This window comes from Coloeus monedula (genome assembly GCF_965178545.1).
Source record: "Coloeus monedula genome assembly, chromosome: 6".
Taxonomy (NCBI): Eukaryota; Metazoa; Chordata; class Aves; order Passeriformes; family Corvidae; genus Coloeus; species Coloeus monedula.
The window spans coordinates 31,074,449-31,097,184 of record NC_138786.1 but is presented as its reverse complement, the minus strand read 5'-3'; the positions used below and the strand labels follow the sequence as shown (position 1 = coordinate 31,097,184).

At 39.2% G+C, this 22,736-nt stretch overlaps 1 protein-coding gene across 1 annotated transcript in view; it reads left to right on the top strand.

Annotated features, from left to right (window-relative positions):
• Positions 1–22,736, top strand: part of RAD51B (RAD51 paralog B) — a gene marked incomplete at both ends in the record, with an annotated part of 378,199 nt that overhangs the window by 164,869 nt on the left and 190,594 nt on the right. The window contains one exon of the mRNA XM_082282990.1: positions 471–567. Within this exon, the coding sequence (XP_082139116.1) occupies positions 471–567 (97 nt within the window). The remainder of the gene's footprint in view (positions 1–470; positions 568–22,736) is intronic.

Genomic DNA, 22,736 nt, shown 5'->3' with positions numbered 1-22,736 from the left:
GTACTTTTGTGCTTCAGATCAATGGGGATGTATCCCTACCACACCTTGGCACTGTGTTTCAGCCAAAGGGAGAAAGTGTGTAAATTGTGTGGAAATTTTAGGAAAATAGATTTCCTATTTGCCTGTGAAGAAAATGGGCAGTTTTTGTAAAAAGCATCAAATTGTTCATGGAAGATGAGCAAAAGATGAACGAAGCTCTTCAGAACAGTAGTTCCATTTAAGGTGCCTGTATGTATCAACATACTTGTTGTTTAGTATTTCATCTTTTTAACAATATCCCTTTTCCTCCACTTCTTGCAATTGACTCCTTCAGTTTCTGGAGGTAGTTCAAAATGTGTTGAATTTGCTGAAGATCAGTATAGAGGGTCATCTTGATGCTATGCCTGGAGGATTCCAGTCCTGGGCTTCTCTCTGCCTTCTAGTAGCTATAAAAATTCATTTCCCTTCCCCCTCTCCTTGTCTGTTTGCAGGTTATCTTGACGAATCAGATTACCGCATCACTGAGCAGTGGCCCTTCAATCCAGGCAGACCTGGTGTCTCCAGCTGATGATTTGTCCCTGTCTGAAGGTAAGAAATCCCTTCTATCAGAACTGAAACTCTACACTGACACAAATCCACACTGTAACTTGCAGTCTTCTGTTGAAATACAGGGGGCTGAGTCAAATTATCAAGTCTAACCTAACACAGTCTTGAAACAAAATTATTTTCCAGTTTCTCTGAAAATCCATTTATAAATAGAAAGTATGTGAAGTAGCTGAAAGGATCAAACACTTTCTAAAGGTTGGTAATCAATTTATGAGCCATGTCAGTTTCTCAGCATTGTACTGTCACTCACGTGCATTTAAAGCATTATTTTCTTAGTCTTCTAAAGCTGCTGTAAGAGTAAATACACAGACCAGTCTGCAAATTTCATCTTATCTAATGATTATCAGTGATTCCAAAGAGAAACAACTGGCTATGAAGGAAGGAAACCAAATCCTCAGTCCTGTTCCTTGAATTACTACTGTCTGGTTTTCAAGTACAGTGCCTCAGACTGCATCTCTCTGTTGTGTGAATGTAATAGGGGGATTTTTATAATGCCATATATTACTTTACATCTTCATGCTTCTGTTTTCTGCAAGGAATTATAGAAAAGCACTTTTTTTGAGCAATAGTGAGGACTTACTGTGTTAAGAAGAAAAGATATTTCTGAATCAAGGTTTACAAAGTAATAGAATAATTTTGGTTTTTCCCACTTGCAAAGAATAGTCAGAGTACCCTCATGACAGACAGATGCAGAAAAGTTTGTTATTTACTGTTGAGTTCATGCATAGATCCAAACGTGTGATGCAAAGCAATGCTCATCTTCCTTGCAAAGGCATCATAATTGCATATAGACTTTCCACTTTGTATAACATGGGTATTCACGCTCTTTGTCTCCTTGCTGCACTTTCTGGTGGTTCTGGTCAGATTCTCTGTGTTCTGGTTGATGACAGAGTCATCTCAAGCTTGTCTGATTTAACGTGAGTACAGCTTGGTGGCAAAAATAACTAAGCAGTGGTTAAAATTGTCATTATTTCTGCAACTCATTTCAGTGGACAAGAGAAAGAGCTTGAAGATAGATTTAAGCAGAATTTCAGGAAGTAGCAAGTAACTTCAGTGCAATGCCTTAACACTGACTGATGTGTTTACTTCATAATTTTGTCGATAGAGGCTTGGCAAAGCATGGCCCATTAAATAATTTCGGAATTGTCCTTGTGGCTTTTATTGGCTCCACACATTGCCAAAGTATCTCTGAAGTACATTGCTTGAATACTGCTCCCTACCTCTGGCAGAAAGAGTTGAAATTTGGTAACTAGATTTGCAAGATAAAGGCATAGTTTTTCACCTTTATGATTTCCTTCTTTCCCAGACAAATGTTCTTGATCACAGTACTTGTGCTTCTCTTTGTCCTTTAGAAATGCTATGTATGAGTTCCTTTGAAAAGAAGGGCACAGCTGACTCTGAAGTGGGAGTAATAACAAAATATGTTTTCAGTAAAACATTTTTGTCCTGTGGTTAAAATATTTGAAGATACTTTGGAAAAACACATGGAATAGTTGAAGGGTTTCTAAATTTCCCAGCACATATGAAAGATTCTCAGTGCTGTGCATGAGCCGTAGTTCAAGAGTATTCTGGAATCAGGACTACGCAAGAGAGGGCATAATGATTTTTCTAGCAGTTACAGGTTATTAATGAAGCATTCATGTTGTGTCTAAACTACCACCATTGCTTTTCACCTTTTAACTCAAGAATGAGTTAAAATGTATTGGTGCTCTGTGTTTTATTCCTTTATTGCTCTCATTCTTTGTTTTTAATGAAGGATCTGAAGTGGTAAAATGTGCCAGCATCACACTTGTTGAAAAGGGACACGTTTATTTTGCCGCAGGACAAGAACAGTGCAGACATCAGTAGTGCAGGCTTCTTCAGTAATTCAAGTTTTTTCAAGGGATGTAGGGCTGATAAACCCCTTTCCTTCTCTGCCTTCCTTTCTTTCTTGACTAACATTGATATGACATTTACTTACTGTGTTGTGTAATGGAAGAACACAGTGCATCTCCACTCTACATACTTTTCTCCCTATGTCTTTCTTATTTATAGAATGGCTGCTTCTGGATTTCCATTTTTCATCCCTTTTAACCCCTGCTGTCTATTTGTGAGTAAATGTGGAATTTCAGGCTCATGCAACATGTGATTTCCGTGTTTATCTTCCTACCAAAAGACACAGGTGTGTTTCAGTGCATTCTTTTAATATCATGGTGTTGCCCTTAATGTATTTGGTGTTAGCTCTTGAACAGCCTGAAAGCAGCAATAAACTTTTGATAATCTTTTGTACTTTCAGAATCCTAAATTAATTGGTCTTTTAGAGTTAGTATGATAGTAATAATGCTACTCTTTTACAGGTATAGAATTTACAGAGTAGTTAGGCGAGTAGCCCAAGTGCACGAAGAGTGTATGTTGCAGAGTTAGGGATAAGAGGTCAGATTTGTGACTGGGTCCTTACTTCATTGTTCCTTGTCACTCATCACCAACTAAAGCTGAATTTGAACCAGTGACCTAGATGTGAAAGGACCCATAACACATTATTAGTCCTGTAAGCAACTCACTGCTTGGTTTGTATATGTCTAATATGTTGTTTTAATCTTATCTGAAATCAGAGTCCCTTCACTATAAATGGTTTGCTAAGAGGGTAATCTTTCTTAGAGAGAGGCAGAAATAAAAATTTCAAACTGAATGTGCTATTAGAAAGAAGTGGAATGTTACAGTGTCCTTTGTTTTTGCTTCTGATTTTGCTTGAGAAGGGAATTGCTTGGGTTATGTGTTAGATTAGGCAAGAAACCAAGGAAGCTGTTCATCTGATGTGTGACAGAAAGTTAATCTGATGAACAAGCTGAAAGGACATTGTCAAGCTGTTTCAGGCTCAGAGCTTGTCTTCTGTAAGGTTGTAATGTAGTGCATAAAAATTGTGTTCTAAAAATATGTTAGATTCTTATGAGAACATGAATGGATTTATAAAAGCAGTGCTGGCTGTAAAATCCCACCACTTATGTAGCAATGTAAGAATTCATGAACTGTTTGTTGGTATTTCTTGTAGGAAATGGTTATATCCAGCTAAATTCCCAGATCTGTACATACTCCTGCTTCCAGATAGAGGAAAAAAAAAAAAAAGCATAGTTTGCTACAAATTAAAGTTACAAATAAAATACCCAAGTTTCTCTACTTATAGTCTGAGTCCTTGCATTCATTTGGCCTTTACATACTTGTCAGATTATCAGATGAAGGAGTTAGGGCTAATAATACTTTTCTCCAGCTCTAAAATTCTTAGACATGTAGGGCTGTCATTTCTTCCCTAGGAAACAAATTCAGTTTTTGCTTGTGACCTCACCATTCTTACGTAGCCGTCTCTCAAACCTTGTCATCAGAGGGGATAGTCTGGAGGATGATGGTGGACATTGCTGTTTCACTTCCATCCTTGCTTTGTGGAATAGCCTCTGTTTAATTCTTCCAAAGACAACTTGGAGAAGCCTAAAATTATTTTACGTTGCAGGGGTGGTCAACAAGCCCAGGAGTACCCTAAGAACCAATGCTTTATCATTTAAATATAAAAAAAATAGCTCTTACCCAATTAAAATAATATCTTTAACTAAAAGAAAAGTTCAAGCTGCATTAGGCTACATGAACAGTAGAAATATTTTGTATGACTGTTAATGGATTTTTTTAAACAAGTTATTTGTGGCTGTACTATTTCTGCTATTTTTGTGAAGTTCACATGACTAAATTTTGCCTAATATAAAAAGTCTTTAGAAACTAATTCTAATCCTGTGTATTTTAGCACTAGGCAAACAGGGAAATTTGTGTTTCATTTGTGTACTGCAGAGATAGGATAAGATGGCCTGCTTGAGAGATCCCTTCTAGTCCAGTAGTGCCTATGCTATTAATGTATTTGCAAGCTCTAACTTCCTCTCACAGACATCAAAGCCAAACTCCGTCTTTCTTGGAAAAAATTTAGGAGTGTATTGGTATTAACAAGAACAGTATTCCCCTCCCAGCCTGCGCAAAGTGTCAAGCAAAAAAGAGGAATGCTGTCTTGGGCTTCTTAAGTCTCAGCTAGTACTTTCAAATACTTGTTTGAAAAAGTCAGAATTACTTTGTGTTTAAAATTGTCTCTAAACTTGCACTAGATCTGGAGAGGCCAGTGTTCAGTCTTCTGCCATTAGTGTTCATCAAGTGGTTTGTCATAGCATTGTATATTTTTAGTGCACAGTGTGAGCAATGAGTTTAGTCTGACCTTTTCATCTTTGTTACTCTGATCTTGAATTCTTTTAAGCTGTTGAGCAGGAGTAGGCTTTTGTGTTTTGGAGACTGGAGAACACTAAGCTACCATAATATCTCCCACCCACAGGATTTTCCTACTTTAGTTTAGGAGCAGAAGATTTGAAGCTGGAATCTTCAACTTCTCTTCCTTCCTTTGCTCTTGATCCCTTAACATATTGTGGTTAAATTGTTTTATTCTTCCAGCCTCAGTTTACCTTTTCTTAAAATTTGGGACTTTATTTTTCTTTTGCAACTTTTTTTTCTTAATATTTCCTGTGTTCCTATAGGGAAAATAATGGATTGACCTTCTCTTCACCTCAGTAAGATCAGTTCTGTAGTTTATTACTTTTTTCCCTTCAAATCTCCTTTTTTCAGTCCTGGTGCCAAATGGAGTGAAAACACTGAAGGAATTATCAAGTGAACTGAGGAGCCCCCAGAGATCAGAGGCTGTTGGTTGGTTTAGAATTGTTTATTTATTGATTTATGTGTACACTTAATGCTTAGGGCTGGACCCACAGGTGACTTAATTAAAATAAAAAAGAATATTCTGTGAAACATAAAAATACCTGTTTTGCAGGAACTGTGAGCTTATGAATCAAGCAGCTGTTAAACAGGTTTCTAAAACACTTCCTCCTTGTAGTTTTAAAGCTAATGCACTTCATGTCCTTGTGAAGTTCTCCAGAATGATAGGAATTTAAATGCATTGGAAAGTATCATAACAGTCTGGCATGTTTTAGGCCGTTAGTATTTTAGCTGAATGCTCTGTAAACTGATTGCAGTTTGATTTACACAATTTTGATTGAAAGAGGAGGTAGTTTGTATTGGATCATAGAAGCAGTATGTTAGTTAATTATAATACATTTTTGAATAGGATAGTTCATAAATTAATATCGTATCATTTTAATATGAGTTCACTCTGATTTTCTGAGACACAAGTATTTGGGAATAATTACTAAACCCCCTTTATTTTTTTACTATTATGGTATAATCTGTATGGAGGTCACTAGCGTGTTGAAACTCAAGAACCTTCTGACATGGTGTAAGAAAGGTCTTTTGATTGTGACCCCTTATATGGACCCTGTGAAACGTAGTGAATTTTAAATACGCAAAAAGGCAATGAGTACAGATAACACTAATGGTATTTCCAGATTGTTTGGAAGGTGAATTCCAATGATTAAGCCATGTCTATGCACACTGAAGAGTAAATTTCCCTCAGTAAAAAACTGAAACTAGTGTGCAGCGTGAACCCTAAAAATTAAAGCACATTCCTGTAAGGGTAAAGAGGGGACCATATCATTGTATATAAATATTTGAAGGGAGAGTACCAAGAGGATGGAACCAGGCTCTTCTGAGCAGTAACAGGACAAGAGGCAGTGGGCAGAAACTGAAGCACAGGAAGTTCCACCTGAACATGAGGAAGAACTTCTTTACTGTGTGAGTGAGCATGCACTGGAACAGGTTGCCCAGAGAGGTTGTGGAGTCTCTCTCACTGGAGATACTCAAGAGCCATCTGGATGCAATCCTGTGCCATGTGCTCTATCATGACCCTGCTTGAGCAGGGAGGTTGGACTAGATGATCCACTGTGGTCCCTTCCAGCCTTACTGATTCTGTGATTCTCTAATGCAGTTCTCTTCTTGGTTTATGATTTATGGAGATAGGGAAGTGTCGGGGTCTCCTCCCCCTGCCATGTAGCCCTGGCAGAGGGGCCCTGGGACAGACACGGGATTTCCCTGCCCCTGCTCAGCCTCGTTCCCCACTGGTTGTTTTGTGTTCCCCTGTGTGGGCAGGGACCCTCGGGTCCCGTGATTGAGCAGTTCCTCAGCAGAGCCCGGCCCTGCGGCTGGAGAAATAAACATCTCTGAAACATCTACCAAGAATAGATCCATATCTATTTCTTTTCCACGGGACTCCTAGTGTGATATATGCGTGTTACAGTAGTTCCCGCTGTAGGAGGGAAGTGCTACAGTATAGCTTTTGCTACATGATTTTGCTACAGTAATGATGATGTAGGGAAGCACAGCGAGATTTTGCCCTCTGTGTTTGCTTCAATATGAATTACTATTCTCATCTGATGGTTTGGTTGGCACTCACACCCAACATCACGAACCCTTCTGTGATGGGACAGGAGAGCTCAGTGAGCCACAGGATTTTGCTTCCAGGTCTGAGCTTTGGGCATCTCTGACTTCAGTGTTGGGAGTAGATAGAGTTGCCTAAGTCACTGGTTCTCATTCACGTGAGCTCAGTAATGCAACAGCTGGAGTAGTTTCTTCTTAGTTCTTTATTTTGCTGCTGGACTTCATGTCTCAGCTGCATGTTAAGAATCTGCTCCAGCAGAGACCCTGTAATCGTTTTCACCAGCTAACAATGCTGTGGAAAGCCTTTTATTCCTTCAGGCTGTTCTATCTTTGAGTTACTTCTTCAGCTTTCGTGAAAATTACTATTAGCCTTACATACTCTCAAAGGTGAGAAGGAGCTCATCTTCCTTAAACTGCTGGAAGACAACATAGTACGTCCACTTCAGGATAGGTAAACAGAGGGCACCAAAAAAAAGGAGCAACCTTGATAAAACTCATTAATATAAATTGTAGGGAAAAAGAAGCCTCCTCAAAATAGGATTTCATTCTTGTGTTTGCTCTATATCCACATTTCTTGTAACTCTGTGCTCTTAACAGTAGTGGAGTCTGCCCTCCTGTGCTTCAGTGGAAGGAAAAAAGCCCTTCTGGTTGTAGAGAACAGCACAAGGAAGTGCACCATCATTATAGGGCCTGGAACAAATGATATTAACCATTAGGGGAAATGATACTGCGATTGTTTCTGCATGAGGCAGGGTTGCGGTGGTGTATGGAGCAGTTAGATTTCATGATTACAGTTGTCATGTTCTCTAATTTTGATGCTATATTTCACCAAGTGGGAAGTAGTGACATAACATCCAGCCAAATTTTAACGGCTTTTTAATCAAAAGATAAATCTCTCAGTAAAACAGTGTTGCGGAGACTGTATGTGTCTGTGGAAGTTCTGAGTTGAATGACATATGCATAATCATTTGATCTAGACTACAGAAAGGTTGAAAACTGTCAGCAGGAGCATTCAAAGACCTCTATATATCAGTTTAAGAGAATCTCTATTCCTCATATCCTAATTGCCATGATGAGAGCATACAAAGTTTTACTGCTTTGTTGTGGTTTCTTTCTGAAGATGTGATGTGACTTACAATCATTAATCAACAATTTGTAGTCCAAAAGCCCTTCAGGTACATTTGCTGGGAATCATTTATCTATATAATGAGAAGCACAATAGCAGAAGTGATTACAGTCATAGTTGAGTGGTTAGAAGTTGCCACCTCTCAGCTGCTAAGTAACTTACCTCCACTGAGAAAAAGTGTGACTGTGTACATGCTACACCTTCCAGTGCAAATTAGAGTGGGTGTCCATGAATCCTGCTGCACCAGGATTGAGAGCATGCATGGGTCAGGTACTGAGTTTCAGTTGATGGCATATAGCTGTAAAGTATTGTAACAATTTGCAGTTGGTCATTTCCTTATGCCATAAAAATGTTTGTAAGTAAGATTAACTCCTATTTCAGTGTGGGTGAACATAGAACTTTTTACTGTGGTCCTGCAAATCAGTGGTTTCAATCAGAAACATGAGGCCTGGTTTGGCCCTTGAGTTCCTTCTGCAGCCCTACATGTTGCACCTCCATGTTGGTGGAACTTATCTTTTAAATTACGTTGTAAAAAAATGAATTCAAGGGTAAGAAAGAGAAAAACACCACTTGTCCCTGTGCACAATTAAATTCTGTCTTAACTCACTGAGAGTTATCCTTGAATCTCTACAGAGGCTGAGGAAAAAATACTCATCAATAAGTAGCATTCAGTCCCATTTTTTCTGGAGTTTTATAGTACCAGCACTGGATCTTTATTCTGATGGAGCTGGAAGGAACCACAGGGACTTTGATACATTGGAAAACATCACTATGGGAATTATATTTGGCTTCAGGCATTACATGAAAGATGTGGCTCACCTGCAGAACTTGAACCAGTTAAGAGTGACCTGAGGTGTGAATGTTATGCCAAAAGGGAGGGTGACGGGACAGAGGATAATTTTAGAGTCTCATGTCTATATTCTAGTGCAGTTCCAGCTGGGTTTCCTCTGGGTTTACTGCAGGATGTTTGAAAAAGTGGTTCCTTGTTAGTCTCAGGCAGTCTCTATGATTGATGATTCCCCTTAATCGTAAAAAGAGCACATTGGTGTTTCTGCTTAATTTGTGTCTATTTCCTGCTTTATTATTGCAATAATGATTTATTGTCTTAATGATGGAAGTTTATAACCTGTTAGCCTTTTTTGGAGGTTGAAGCTGGGTGCTCTGGCATGTGAATGAACTTCTTCCCAGTGACAGTCTGCTCCTAAAATGTTACATGGAAACCCAAATATAATGCAACAATAAAAGACAGTATACAGCTGGTGCATTTATTTCTTAAGTTAATTTAAAAAGGGAGCTTGAGCATGAGCAGATTTTGCATGTTTCAAATGGAAAAAATTAACCTAGTTTGGACTCTGGTAGTCTTCTCATAATATCAGTTATACCAAAAAATAAAAAAAGAAGCATTCAGAGGAGGATAACTCAAGTGGTCTCAGTGCAGTACAGAAAGAGGGGTGAAGAAATGGTAGGAAGAGGAAATGCATGGAGCTTAACTAAAGGAAGGCTATGTTTTTACTAATTTTTGCTCTCCGAAAATGTCCTGCTGTTGCTCCAGTCCCTCAGGCAACCTACAGAATATTCCTGCATGAGCTGATGCCTAACTAGCACCAGGAAAGGTAGAAAAGGCAAAGGCTCAAGTATGAATAGCTGCACTGTTAACAATGGAAAATTTGTCATGAAGAAAGCAGAATGGATGCTACTACTGAGTATGCAGCCATGATCCTTTAGGAGTAATTTGAGCCAGTCTGATACCTGGCAGGGGAGTTCTTGTTTCAAGCTGGCACAGGGATATGCAAGGCAGTGGTTTGGGCATGTTTTAGCTGAATATCCGGAAGTTGTTTTTGAGTGCGAAATCTCTTAGGCCAGCTGTTCCCAAATGGTTTGTGTTTGTGCCTTTGTTTTTGGTGAACTCACCCCAGCCAAGCTTGTGACCCTAAAGACTAACATAAACAATCGCATCTCTGTCAGTCTTGCGACCCCGCTCTGTGCGGCTGTGACCCTGCTGGAGGTTACAACCCCTGGGTTGGGAATTGTTGGGGTAGACTGTCAGATAGTCCTGCTGGGGGAGCGCTGATATGCCCCATCCAGGCCAGGATCATCACAACAAATGCCTTCAGATCTCACAGTAATTTGTAGTCCCCTGCCACCAGTCTGAGAGTGCAGCTTATTAGAGCTGACATGTCACTTTGGTACTTCAGGAACATCTCGGGGATCAAAAGGTCATAGTCCTCCCACGCTGCCGCAGTCTTTCTTCATGAACTCGCCTCTCCGTCTTACTTCCCCGTCAGTTGGCTGGCAGCGAGCCCCGGCGCCCTTGTGGCGCAGCTGACTCGGCCATGGCTGCTGGATGGGCACCAGCTGTGACTTCTGCCACAAGCCACCCTTCCCAAAACTGTTCTCCCTGAATACTCCCTGCCTTAACGAAAGGATTGATCTCTCTCTGCTGAAATAATTAAAAGTTATGTTCAAAATAATTACAATCTATATAGGGTAGTGCTAGTGGAGATGGGCTAAGCCTTCCCCTATATTTTGTAAAACTAATTCTGTTATTCATATACCTGTGCATATGAGCACACTCTTACAGATGTAGGCTGTGATGGAGGAATAAACAGAAGGTGGCCTTGTGAACAGAAGGTAGCTGGTGTAGCCTGCAAAGGCTAAAGTCTTTGATAAGCCATGCAAACAGCCTTTTAAATATAAAATTACAAGTTACAGATGTCCTAATTAGACATCTGATTTTTAAGGCTTGTTTTGCCACAATTTTAAATGGAGTTTATAAACAAAAACAAAAATAGATTTCAAGTATGTTCTTTTGAAAGCATTCATTACTATAATGGAAAATAGTAATGTTTTAATAGCTAACTGATAGTCCAAGGCCAGCGACTTGATAATTTGCAGGCATGGAAGTTTGACATTGTGTAAATCCAACAAGGGGAGGAGCTTGCAAGGGGGGGAGGATATGGTGCAAAAAAATAGTAAAATTTCTTATCATTTGGATCAAAACCTGCATTGCATAAAATTAGCCCAGAATTCAGTCTGTGCAACTCTAGTTTCAGAGCTCTATATGGATTGCTTTGTTTAAGGGTGTTGCTGGGCTGGTTTTCTGTCAGGCAGGTGCATAGAAAGCATTACACTGAAAATGAGAACAGCAAAGTCAAGTTGTGGACCGTGTAAGCCACTCAAGTAAATGGTCAGAAAATCTGTTATAGGCCAGTTACTGTACATGTACTGTACAAAAGAAAAAATTGTTTGAAACTTTGTAACTTGATTGTCCCTTAAACACTAATTACATGTCAGAAAATGGAGCATAAAGTCTCCTCCATCTGTCCAGGTTGGATTTGGTGCACAAAGGAGCATATCCAATTCATAGTAGCTCTTAGGTAATCAAATTAATATCTCCTGAACTGAATTTACCCTTTTGATAGTGAGTCTTTCATACGCTATGTTTCGCATGTCACGTTCTGTTGAAGCTCTATGGCTTTTCAGTAATTTCCTTAAAATCTATATGTGGTATACTGCCCTCTTTTGAGCTGTTCTTGGGACAGTCATCAATTAAGTACATTTCTGGCACTCTCTTAATGGCATAGTTTCCCTGGAGTCAAAAACTGCTTCAAAAACTGAGATCATTTGTTTAATTTAAAAGCAAAAGGGTATGGAACTACAATTTCAGGCTTCAACAGCTATGCTTCTGTAGCTTTGAAGGAATGGGGAAAAAATCTTGATATCTTGCACACAAAATAAATAAATTCTTGAGTTCTTAAAATATCTGATTCCATCCAGTTTTTTGCTTCGTTTGCTTATCTTTCAGTTTTCATTCTTTTTTTTAAATCGTAGATTTTTGACTTGGCAAATTTCATTGTTTATTGATTTTGCTTAGTGAAACAGAAGGCTGGATTTTGTAATTTGGGTCTAAGGAAGAACTATAAATTATGCAAGATGGTGTATAATTAAAATTTATTATAAGTAATCTGAATACAGAGTTCCATTTCAAGTGTTTGAAGCTTTTGGCTCCAGGACATTTTGGGAATGTATGCTGTATAGGAGGTCCTATATTTCTTCAAGTAAACTGAAAGCAGAGATACGTAAACTCCCATGTTCAAGCAGATCCTCCAGTAAGATTTATTTTGTACCTCAAATTTCTTCTAGCCTGTAACCACAGTGGTCTTCTCACTGAGATTTTGAAACTAGTCCTCAATGATCTTTGCTTGCTGCACGTTTGTTCATTATGTGGGGTGGTTTTGATGTGCACCAACTAGAGAAATTTTGTAAGAAATTAAACCAGAACTTTTGCTGCTAGCTAGCTCTGTGCTATCTGGTAGTGCTCAAGGCCATCATGAAGGCAGAAGAACCTAAGCCAATTGCTGGTCATCAAGCCACAGCCAGAGTAGGGACATTCTCACCAGGGAGCCAGAGCAGGCAAGTTTGGAACAGAACAATGATGTAGTTAAAGGGGGATCAACACCAACTCTTTTGGTTGTCTGATACTGCTGTGCCAAATTATTTGCTAATGGGGACTTGCTTCTTAAAAGAAAATATGAAATGTTTTCTCGTGTGTTTTTGTGTGAGTCAGGTAATACAGACCACTTCCAAAGATTAGTAGGAGGGGTTAATAATAAGCTGTAATGACTGTTGCCTGACACGTGGTTACGGAACTCATGTAATACTTGACCACAAGAAACAACAGTATGCATTTCAGCAGGGTAACAGTTGAAATTCTAGCTGATGGGATTTGACAAGCTCATTTGTGCTGAAGCCTGAGCTGCTGTGTCTTTCATTTACTGTTGTCTATGCTATGAAATATGACATTTTGTCTCCCTTTGGCCTACAGTCACATCTCAGAGGCAGTAAACATTTGCCTCTAGTACCAAATTCCTGGGTCCAGTCATCATCAGTATCTGCTGCCGAATGATCTTTCATAGATACCATCCAACCTCTTTTTCTGTGCCGTCTCCTCTGTTTTAACTTCAAACTGATAATGTTGATGTTCTGTTTTAAGACTAGAAACAAGGCCTGTCATGTTTGAGAGTTATGCTACCCACTGAAAACAGCTACCCATTGAAGGACGAGTGACTAAGAAGATGGGCCTACAGGGGTTTTTAGAGCTTCAGGAGTCTATCAATCTTGTTAATGTTTGGTAGGAATGAAGTTTAGGACGAACTTCAGTGCCTTCAAGCTAATATAGTGCCTTTCAGTGACGGAATCTGAATCTCAAGAGGAAAAGTTTGTGGTGGGTTCAGGTTAAATGCCAAAAACCTCATGGAGCCTTTAGTTTGTTCTTTTGACTGTGCACCAGAATCATGCAAACTAGCAAATTATTCTCTTCCAGGTTAATATTAGGTAACTCTGAATAGCATGGGATCAACATGTCGAGTCCTTAATGGCTTTTGGCCAAGTCCTTGTCTTGGCTTACCATCCAAAACTGCCCAGTTCTACTTTTCCTGAGGGTGGCTCTGCTTCTTAGTCTTAGCACATGTGAGCTAGCGTGAAATGAGCTGTTGGGATCCAGAGGGCTCCAGCAGTAGATGAGTCACAGAGGCAGAGAGGTCAACACAGGCTAATCTTTCTAGTATTTACCACACACGGTCTAGATGTATCCTGAGATGAACCTGCCGTCTGTTAAAATGGAATGCCTGGATGAGAAGGTCCTGTGGGTGAGGGGAGGTTCTATCACCTTAGTGCCATTCTGACAGTGTAAAGGACTTGGAAAACTTATTTTAGTGAGCTGTGGATTTTCCTTAGGGATACCTTATTTTTCTTGTTCCTACTAACAAGGAAAGTTTGTGTCCAGAAAGCAAGTTGAGTGGTATGTAATATGTTCCCATGAAATATAGGGAAATTTTGAGTTTATTATAGCTTCAGCCCAGGATTTGGTGGTTCTTTCTAAGGTGGTTGAAAGTCACCCCCATTTCGGTATAATGCAGTTTTGAATCAAAAGCGTTTTGAACAAATAAATAAAGTAATGATTGCAACCTTCTGTCTCTGTAAACCAGTGGATTTTCAGCAGATTTCAACACGATGAAGTACTTATTGTGATTGTGCTGAAAATTTTTGTGACAACTGTGATATGAACGTAAAATGTGTTTTATCAGAAGTAGCTTGTTCTGTGGAAATGTGTTTTTGCTGGTAAAATAAAAATTTTGAACACAAAAAGGAGACAAGGTAGAGGTTCTTGATCGTAACTAGAGACATGCTACACAAGATAACATGTGAGTTATTGTCTGGGTGTTTCTTTTTTTTCTCTCTCTAACCATTCTTGCACCCTCCCAACTAAAAAAATGTTGTTTTGCAAGGTTTTACTTTTGCTAAACCAGTGAAGAATAAAACAAAAATAAAACTGTTTCCCAGTTGGCCCTGCTTCTTAGTTCCATATGAAATTACATGGTGTTTGTTTTGCATTTTGCACAGGTACCTGTGGTAGTGGTGTGCTGTATTCTAATCACTCTGATAAACAATACCTGGCCAGTGGTTGCCTTGCGTGTAGTGGTGAGCAATTCCTACACTCAGTGGTGCCATTAAAAATGTTTGAGAGATTGCTGTCCAGTTCTAGCAGCTTAATTGCTAATGATGTGTTATTGCTTCAGAATTTAATAGCTGTTTCTGGTTATGATAGAGTTGAGTTAAACCTGCAAGCTTTTTAAAACTGCATTTGTCGCTTCCTCTTTGCAGTGTGGTTTCCTCCTTTGCTACCTTCAAAACGTTGTGGTCCACGGTGTTGGGTGAGGTGACATGTCCTATTTACACTCAGTTGGAAAATAATGCGTCACGGGCACTTGAAGCTCTGTGGGGTTTTCTTAGTTCAGACGCTCAGATGTGGCTTCCGGTCATCACCTTATTACTTACTTTGAATGCTAAAATAATCTTGCTACCTTTGATATTATTGTCTCAGACTTAAGAAGACAGGCGTAGATTTTACTGTTATCTCAGTGTGCTGTCTGTTGTGGAGCGAGCACGGCAATCATCAAAACATTACATGGCATCCTCCCTCATAGTTAACCTCAGAAGAAAGCCTTTTGTTTGTCTCATCAGCTGCTTCTGCTGCCTTTCCTGTCTCCTCTCCATCTCCAGGGACACAATTCCATATTGAGGCAATCACACTCTTGTCAACACACCGGTCTTTCAAACATTAAATCAAGATATCAAGACCTAGTAATACCAAGCAATGTCAGTAAAAAAAGGTAGGAGGGTCTGAACAGAAAATATTTTTTACCCCTTAGTCTCACAGAATCCTGTGATGCCCTGACTGGTTGTGGTCAGTATAAACTCTTCCAGACAAGGCCTTGTGCCATCAGTGTCTGAGCTGTAATAGCCCTCAGCGTCTTGTTACTATTAGCTAATAAATCAAGTGGTGATCATTTTATTCTTCCATTTTTGTCTTCCTCCAGCTTGACCATGTAGTGGCAACAGAGTTGATAGCAAGTATTCTTCCTCTTCTCTATTTCCAACAATATTAAAGCTGTCCTGTGCTTGAAGGTTCTGCAGTCAGAATTGTGATAACAGAACAAATAGGCCAGGAAACAAAACTTAAAATGTTTATCTAAATCTCTCAATTCACCAGCCCTAAAAATGGCTCTGCCATGCTCTCCTGCCATTTCCCAATTCCTTGCAACAGGAAACATTAGAACATTCATGTAGTAGATGTGTTTAGTTGGAGGGCTCACGATCAGCTTCTTATCTGATGCAACTACAAAGTTCAACATACTAAATAGTGTCATTCATTGTTTATCCTCAAAGTTTTTGCAGAAATGTGTCAAACACAGCTCAGCAGGATTGCTGCAGCCTACCTGTTTGAAAACAGCTGGTGTTTTGATGTACCTCAGGTTGTGGAGCCTATGTTGAGATGGCTTAAGGGGCATAAAGATTTTCTGGTTTGTTTCAGTTTTGGCTTGTACAATATCAAGGATTAAAGAATCAGACCCTTCACATTAGGCTTCTGGATAAATTGAAGTACTAAGGAATGTTTTCCTGTACTTGGTTTCTTGTTTTTAAAGTAACTGTACTTTCTTTCCTTACCCTTTTTTTTTTCCTTCTGTGACAGTCCTTGATATCACTTTGAGGTTCTTTTGTGTTTCCTTCTGCATTTTTCTGACTGCCTGTTTCTTTCTGTATACACTCTGAACACTACAGATTGCCCAGAGCAGCTGTACTGTCTGTCACCAGTGGTTTTCAAAATCTGGATGGGTAAAGGCCTGAGTAAGCTGGTCTGACATAGCTGTCCCAGATACAGGAAACAGGAGGTAGGATGAGAGACCTGAAGTCCCTTCCAGCTGGAAATATTCGTGGCGCTTATGATGTTACATTTTTGTCTCTTCTGTACTTTCCTTTATTACTGTAATTTTTAATGTATGCTCTTCTTTGTTGCCCTACGTTTATTATACCTATTTATCAATTTATACACAAGGTTGCACATTTTGATGGATCTCTAATATGTACTGGATCTATTAGCTGGGACTCTTTCAAAAGACAGGGATCTTAATTCTCCTAATAGCTAATTCCCTAATTATAAATCTTCTTACTTTGATGCTGTTAAATGTGCTGATGGTTTGAAGATTATCTTTTCTGCCAGCTCAGGTTAGTAAATACTTAATAAATTTTGAGATGGAATAGTGCTGCTTGAAGGCAGGAGTAGAAAAACATTTTCTCTTCTGAAGCCTTCTGTATGATTTTAGAATGTTTTGAAGAGAACTTGAGGAAATTCTGGTGGTTTTTTTCCCCAAATCTGAACTCTGCAGATAGGATAATTCTTTTCCTCTTGAAATGAGCAATCAATTGGAAAAACTACTTTTGTTGGTAAGCCCCGGGTAGTGATTAATAGCATACATAGAGACCTAGGACATCCCTAATTTTGGCCTAACGAGAGCTCTGGCCTGCCAAATCTCTTGCAGTACACATCCCCTCGTTACTCATAGCCCACTTCTCTCCTCTCATATTAATCCCAGGATAACATTAAACTGCCAGTAAGTTACAGCCCTCAAATGTTGACATTCCTTGAAAAAGTAACTGGGCGTAACATCACCGATGAACTTACTGTAACTAACCAGATGTAACCAAGGTGTGTTTAAAGAGACCATTTTAAATCCCACCTCATGGTCAACATTAACGTTTTCCTAGCACCTAATATAGTCTAGATGAAAAGAATTTTGGTGCTTTCAGGGTATTGAGAGAAACAACAGTGCCTTCTACTTACATCTGTAGTTAGGAAAATATTTGCTAAAAACAGACTGTACTTTTCAATATATTTTAGTGTTACTGTAAGGCACTAAACTGATCTCTCTGCAAACCAGTCTCTTTCCTCTTGTCCTTGGACTGCTGAACACAAGCATTGGTGACACAAGCTGTTCTACTGGCTTATCACTGTATTTCAGCTTTGATCTGGAGACTCCACATCCCATCACTCAGCCTGGAAGCTCAGGCTCTCATTTAGTCCTTTGCTGAATGTCTAAAGTTGTTGTGAAGGTCGTTGATGATGTAGATCCTGCAGTATGCAGTGAAACTGGTAAGTTGGCAAATTAATTTTGCATCAGACTGTAAACAACTGTCTGATGGTTACGACATTGAGCTACTACTGATGTGCACTGGATGCAAACCAGTGACCTAAAGGTGAAACCTTTCTCCTACAGCCAGTCAGTTCCTTGGCTTAGGCCAAACTAATGACCCAACAGTAAAAACTGTATTTTGCTTCATGGCCAAAGACTGAGTCAGAAATTCCAAGTCGATAGACCACAGTTTTTTGAACTTTAATCACTTGGGCACAAAATGCTTGGAGAAGTTGCAGCCATAAACTGGCAGATAGACCCAATTTTCTGACTGTCTCTTACTAGCAGTTTCCACCAGCAGGTTCCCTGTGGTTCTAGACTTAAGGCCCTGTGTATGATACATGTGTATGTGTATATATATGTATATATATGTCCGTGCATGGGTGTGTTTATAGCAAGCTATCTTGATACTTGTATTAGCTTGAGTTATTTCCTTGTTAGTGAAGAAGGAATGTGTATGTAAGCAGAGGGCTTCGCTCCCTGTCCAGACTCTACTCCTAGTAGGCTTACTGATAGGCTAATCCAGTATCTGTGAAGTTAGTCAGTGATGGTGCTGGGGAGCCTACTTCTGGCCTCTGGATAAATCTTGGAGGAGACAGGTCACTGATAAGGAAGTATCACTCTGTTTACACTTTCATGCTTGTGCAACAAATGTTGCAAAATGAAACAAATAAAAGATAATGTAACATAGTTCTTAAAGTTTGGCTGTTGGCCCATGGGCTTTACAGATAAGTACCTGATAGACCAAAGGTGAACAGGGTAAGGCCGTGTGTTACATTCCTCTTGACTGTGTTTTCATTTCAAGATACAATCTGTTGCCCTAAAATGTAAGTTTCAATCTGTACTGAAGACAACATTGTAAATGCATATGACTAAAACCAGTTAATAAAATGGGTGTCCATATTCTCTAAAACGTCCAAATTATTTGAAGTAATAGTGCATACAAGAACACTGGGATGCTAGAATGAAGGAACACTTTCCTTCTAAATACCAGAAGCAACCAGTAGCTATTTTGAAGATTAATTTTCAGTTGTGAATTTAATTCTGTGGAATAGTGCCAGATCCATTCCATCAGTGTGATGGTTTCCCAGGCAATTTCCAGGATGGACAGTGGGACAGAAGGCTTTCCCCTTTTTGACTCACAGCATACTTGTGGGATACCAACTTTTATGGGATATGTTCATGATTTAATGGGTTATTCAATTTCTCTCCTTGGCTCATTATTAGCTCCTTTTTCAAGATAAGCCATCATTCTGTGTAGTTCTACTATAGCCAAATAAAGGCAATGTAAATCAGAGGAAAGAATACAAGTTTGTGCATACAGCATAAGAAACAGCCTTAAACCATGATCCAGAGATTATCCCGGAGTGGGAAAGTAGTTGAAACTTCCTCAGCAGAAGCTGTCTTTCTAATCAGCTCTGGCCAAGAGCCTCTTGATGGGATCCTGATATGCTTTAACAGGATTTCCAAGTAGAAAGGGGGAATGCTGTTTATTTCTATACCCAGGACTGGTAAAATTCTGGAATTCATGTTCAATTTTGAATCTCAGAATTTAAGGAGGATATAGAGATACTGCGGGAGACTGCAAAAACCAGTCCATGTTGTAGAAATCTTTTCCATAAAAGGCTTTAGGAGTCTGGTGACAATGTGAGTACAGTGGTACTTGTGCTTGGAATTGTTATTTGGCAGTTCAGTCTTCTTGCTTGTGTGGGCAAATGTGTACAAGAGTTGCAGTGACTGGAAGAAGTGGTAAAACTTCAGCTTTAGAAAGATACCACTTCCTAGCAGTATGGGTGACAACTTTGGAGCAGCTCACATGTGAAGCTGATATGCAAGTTATTCATATATTTAAGATCGCATGGGACATCTGTATTGAAAGATACCTCAACCCAGCTTCTTGAGGTTTAAACCAGGGTAGATGCTCACAGGAAACCCTTCTGAATATATGTACAGCCATAATTGTACTGTAAGGGAAAATGAGACTGGAAAATGAAAGACCAGCTAAATGCAGTCTATTTGGTATGTTTTATAGATAAAACTTTTATAAAATATAAAAGTTTTTTATATTACAGTTTCTGTAGTTATAAAACTTTTTTTGCAGTGTAATCATTGGGTTTCTGAACAGTTTTGTCAGAACCTGGCGAAGAAATAAATCTGTGGAAGAAATTAATATCTGAAATCATCCTAAGGCATGAAGTAAAGTGCATACTTATAACTCTGCACTTCACTAACAATATTTATATGTTTTTCTAGAAGTTTTTATAGAATATTTTCATGGAAAACTCCTCTTTCATTTTTCTAGGCATTATGCCTAAGGAGTAACTTATTCCTTCTCACTGATAGCATATGTGTATACTGCTAGTTTCTGTATGCAGTGACATGTGAGCTTGGTGAGGTGCACAAACTATGTGTTCTTTTGAGACGTCCTCATGGAACTTCGGGGTTTCTGAGAAAGGATGGACGGGTGCAAATTACAGTTTCTGAATACATAAAGTAGAACTTTATTTAAATAGTTGTTGCGGAAGAGCTTACCTTCCTTTTTTGCTGAGTCTACAGGCAGAAGTTTTCATAGCCTCTCACTTGGATGCAGCTTTTCCTGGCCACATGCTGCTCAGTCCTTCGCGTTTGTAGTGGAGATCAAAAGCATAGAAAAGCTCCTTTGAGCTGCGGCCAGTAATATTTACAAAACAAACAATCATTCACTGAGACGCTGGATGGCTCAGGAAGCTCTGTGTGTTTGCCTGTGTGCTGGATGCAGAGGGCTCAGATGAAAACCACAGGTCAGGTTTGGAAGATGTGTGGTAAGGTGTGACTGCTGCCTTGTTTTAAGGGGAATATTCAAATGGTTGATTGCTGTCACTGTCATTATAAAAGTTGTTCACTTGTGATCTATAGGCATTAAAAATATGTCCAAAATAATACCTGCCTTTAACTGAGTGGGATTTCTGAATTGTACTGAGGCCATCAATGACTTCCGCAGCAACAAGCAAATGGGTTTATCTTTGCTGTCTGGTTCTGTAGTTTTCTGTATAGGCAGATGTAGATTATTGGTGGGAAAAGTGACAATCCAGTACAGAAACAGATCCTGATGAGATTAGCCACTTATATAAAGTGGGATTTTATTCTTTTCTATCACATTACATATCATAGAACCATGTTAAAATATGTCAGTAGATATTTTGTGAGTAATGAGTCCAGCCCAGCATCTCTCATCAATCTCAAAAACCTGAGCACTTGCAGGAGCAGGAGGACAAAGAATGCTGGGTTTCTCTATAGAAGACTTCAGATTTTTTTTCTTTGCAGAAATGGTGGTCACTGTAAATATCTTGACAATAAAAGCAGTGATGATGAAAACAGCTGTTGTAGCCATGGCTTTTGAAATATTTACCAATGTGTGAATCCCCAGTCAGCTTGCAGCCTAGAAACACCAGGACTGGGCTGGCAGCCTGGAAGGTGATATTCAGGGGGAAAAAAAAGATGATTAGTCTCCAACATAGTAAAGTAACATCGAGTTAGTTTACTATGTAATGGGCAGAGGCTAGATTGAAGATGTGTTGATGCCAGGAATGGTGGTTTGTGGAAGTGCCTGTGTAGGCCAAGTTCTCTTAGTGGGCTATGGAGTAACTGTGCTGTAAACTGGTAAAGATGTGGAAGCAACTTGAGAAGTATGTGCTCAAAAGACAGTAGTTTCCCAGCTTGAGGTTAAGAGATTTAGGTCTAGGTGAAGCCCTTCTAGTCAAAGAACAGAGCCCAAATGCTCAAACTTCTCTCAGAATAGGCAAACTCTATTTTACACCTATAGATGAATGTGTTGTGATACATTTCGCAAATCGGCCTTTGATTCACGCATTGTTTCTTTGAAGTCTCCATTTAGGAGCTGGTTCTGGTTGTTTGAAAGCAGAAACTTAAGTTGGTTTCTGGATGAAGGCATTTGATGGAATTTGGAGGTGTCTAATAGAAATCTGTGTGTTCTCCCATATTATGTCAAGTTAGGACAAGGCATGTTTTTACCATGGAACCATTGAAAGCAATAGGAATGAGCCTTGAATCCTGATTTGCTAGCTCAAGAAGTACTCAGGATCTCACTTGGCAACCCATGGCTCATATAGAAACTTTTGCTAAGACTATTTACAGAAGTGAAACTTTTTCAAAAGAAACACTGAAGTCCTTAAATCAAAAGATGGCAAGGATAAACCACAGGAGAGAACCTCTTGATTTGTCTTTCCTTTGGGAGACCCAGTTTCATGTGTTTTGGATTGAGATGATGACTAATTGAAGGTACTAAAAGAGACTGGAAATTTTTGAAGCTGCTTCATCCAGTTTACTCAGAAAGCACAGCTTAGTCCTTATGGTGTCTGTGCAAGTGTTTATACATTCTGACTTGTGTAAGAACAGCTTTCTGCTTGGGTTTTTTTTTACTTTCAGAATCAAAATTAAATACCAGCTACAATATTGTAACCTTTAAAATGTTCTGTGAATGAAGATTTTGGGGAGGCAAGTTTCTTATTTATCAAGCCTTTTCGTATTGTAGGAGGAATTGAAGGATCACAAATGAGAAGAGATGAAGGAGTTCTCCTCTGTCCGCTCAAGAGGAACTGGGTACTTCCTTCCCAACATACCCAAGCCCTGCTATATTTGGAAATGGGATTTAGATTAAAAGTGACCTTGCTTTGTGATTTTTGTGCATTCAGAAAGAAGTTATCTGTCTTGCAAATGGCATCTTCTTGCCACATCTGGCAGGAAAGCAGAAGAGTCAGCAAACAGAGGCTGTTGCTTGTGTCTTACTGTGAATTAACGTCTCATTTTTCGATTGGCTTCCTGTTATCTGTCAGAACTCTTGTGTAACTTCACTTCCTCAGAAATAACTGTTTCTCCTGAGTATCTCATGGTGAAGTGGTGGTTTCAACTTCCTTTTGACTGAGTTCCAACTTAAAGGATAATGGATCTTTCTGTTCTATTTGGTTGCTGCACTCCATGCTCATCTTCATAATTATTACTAAAATTGCTGAATTATTTCCCAATGCATGCAGTGGTCTCCTCCATGTCTGTAAGGAAAGTTTAAAATGTTCAGTTACTAGCTTGACTGGGTTACAGATTGCAGTGCAAGTGCTGTCCAGTTGTATTATTATTATTATTATTTCACTTTTGTTTATACCTGATCATGCTGTAAA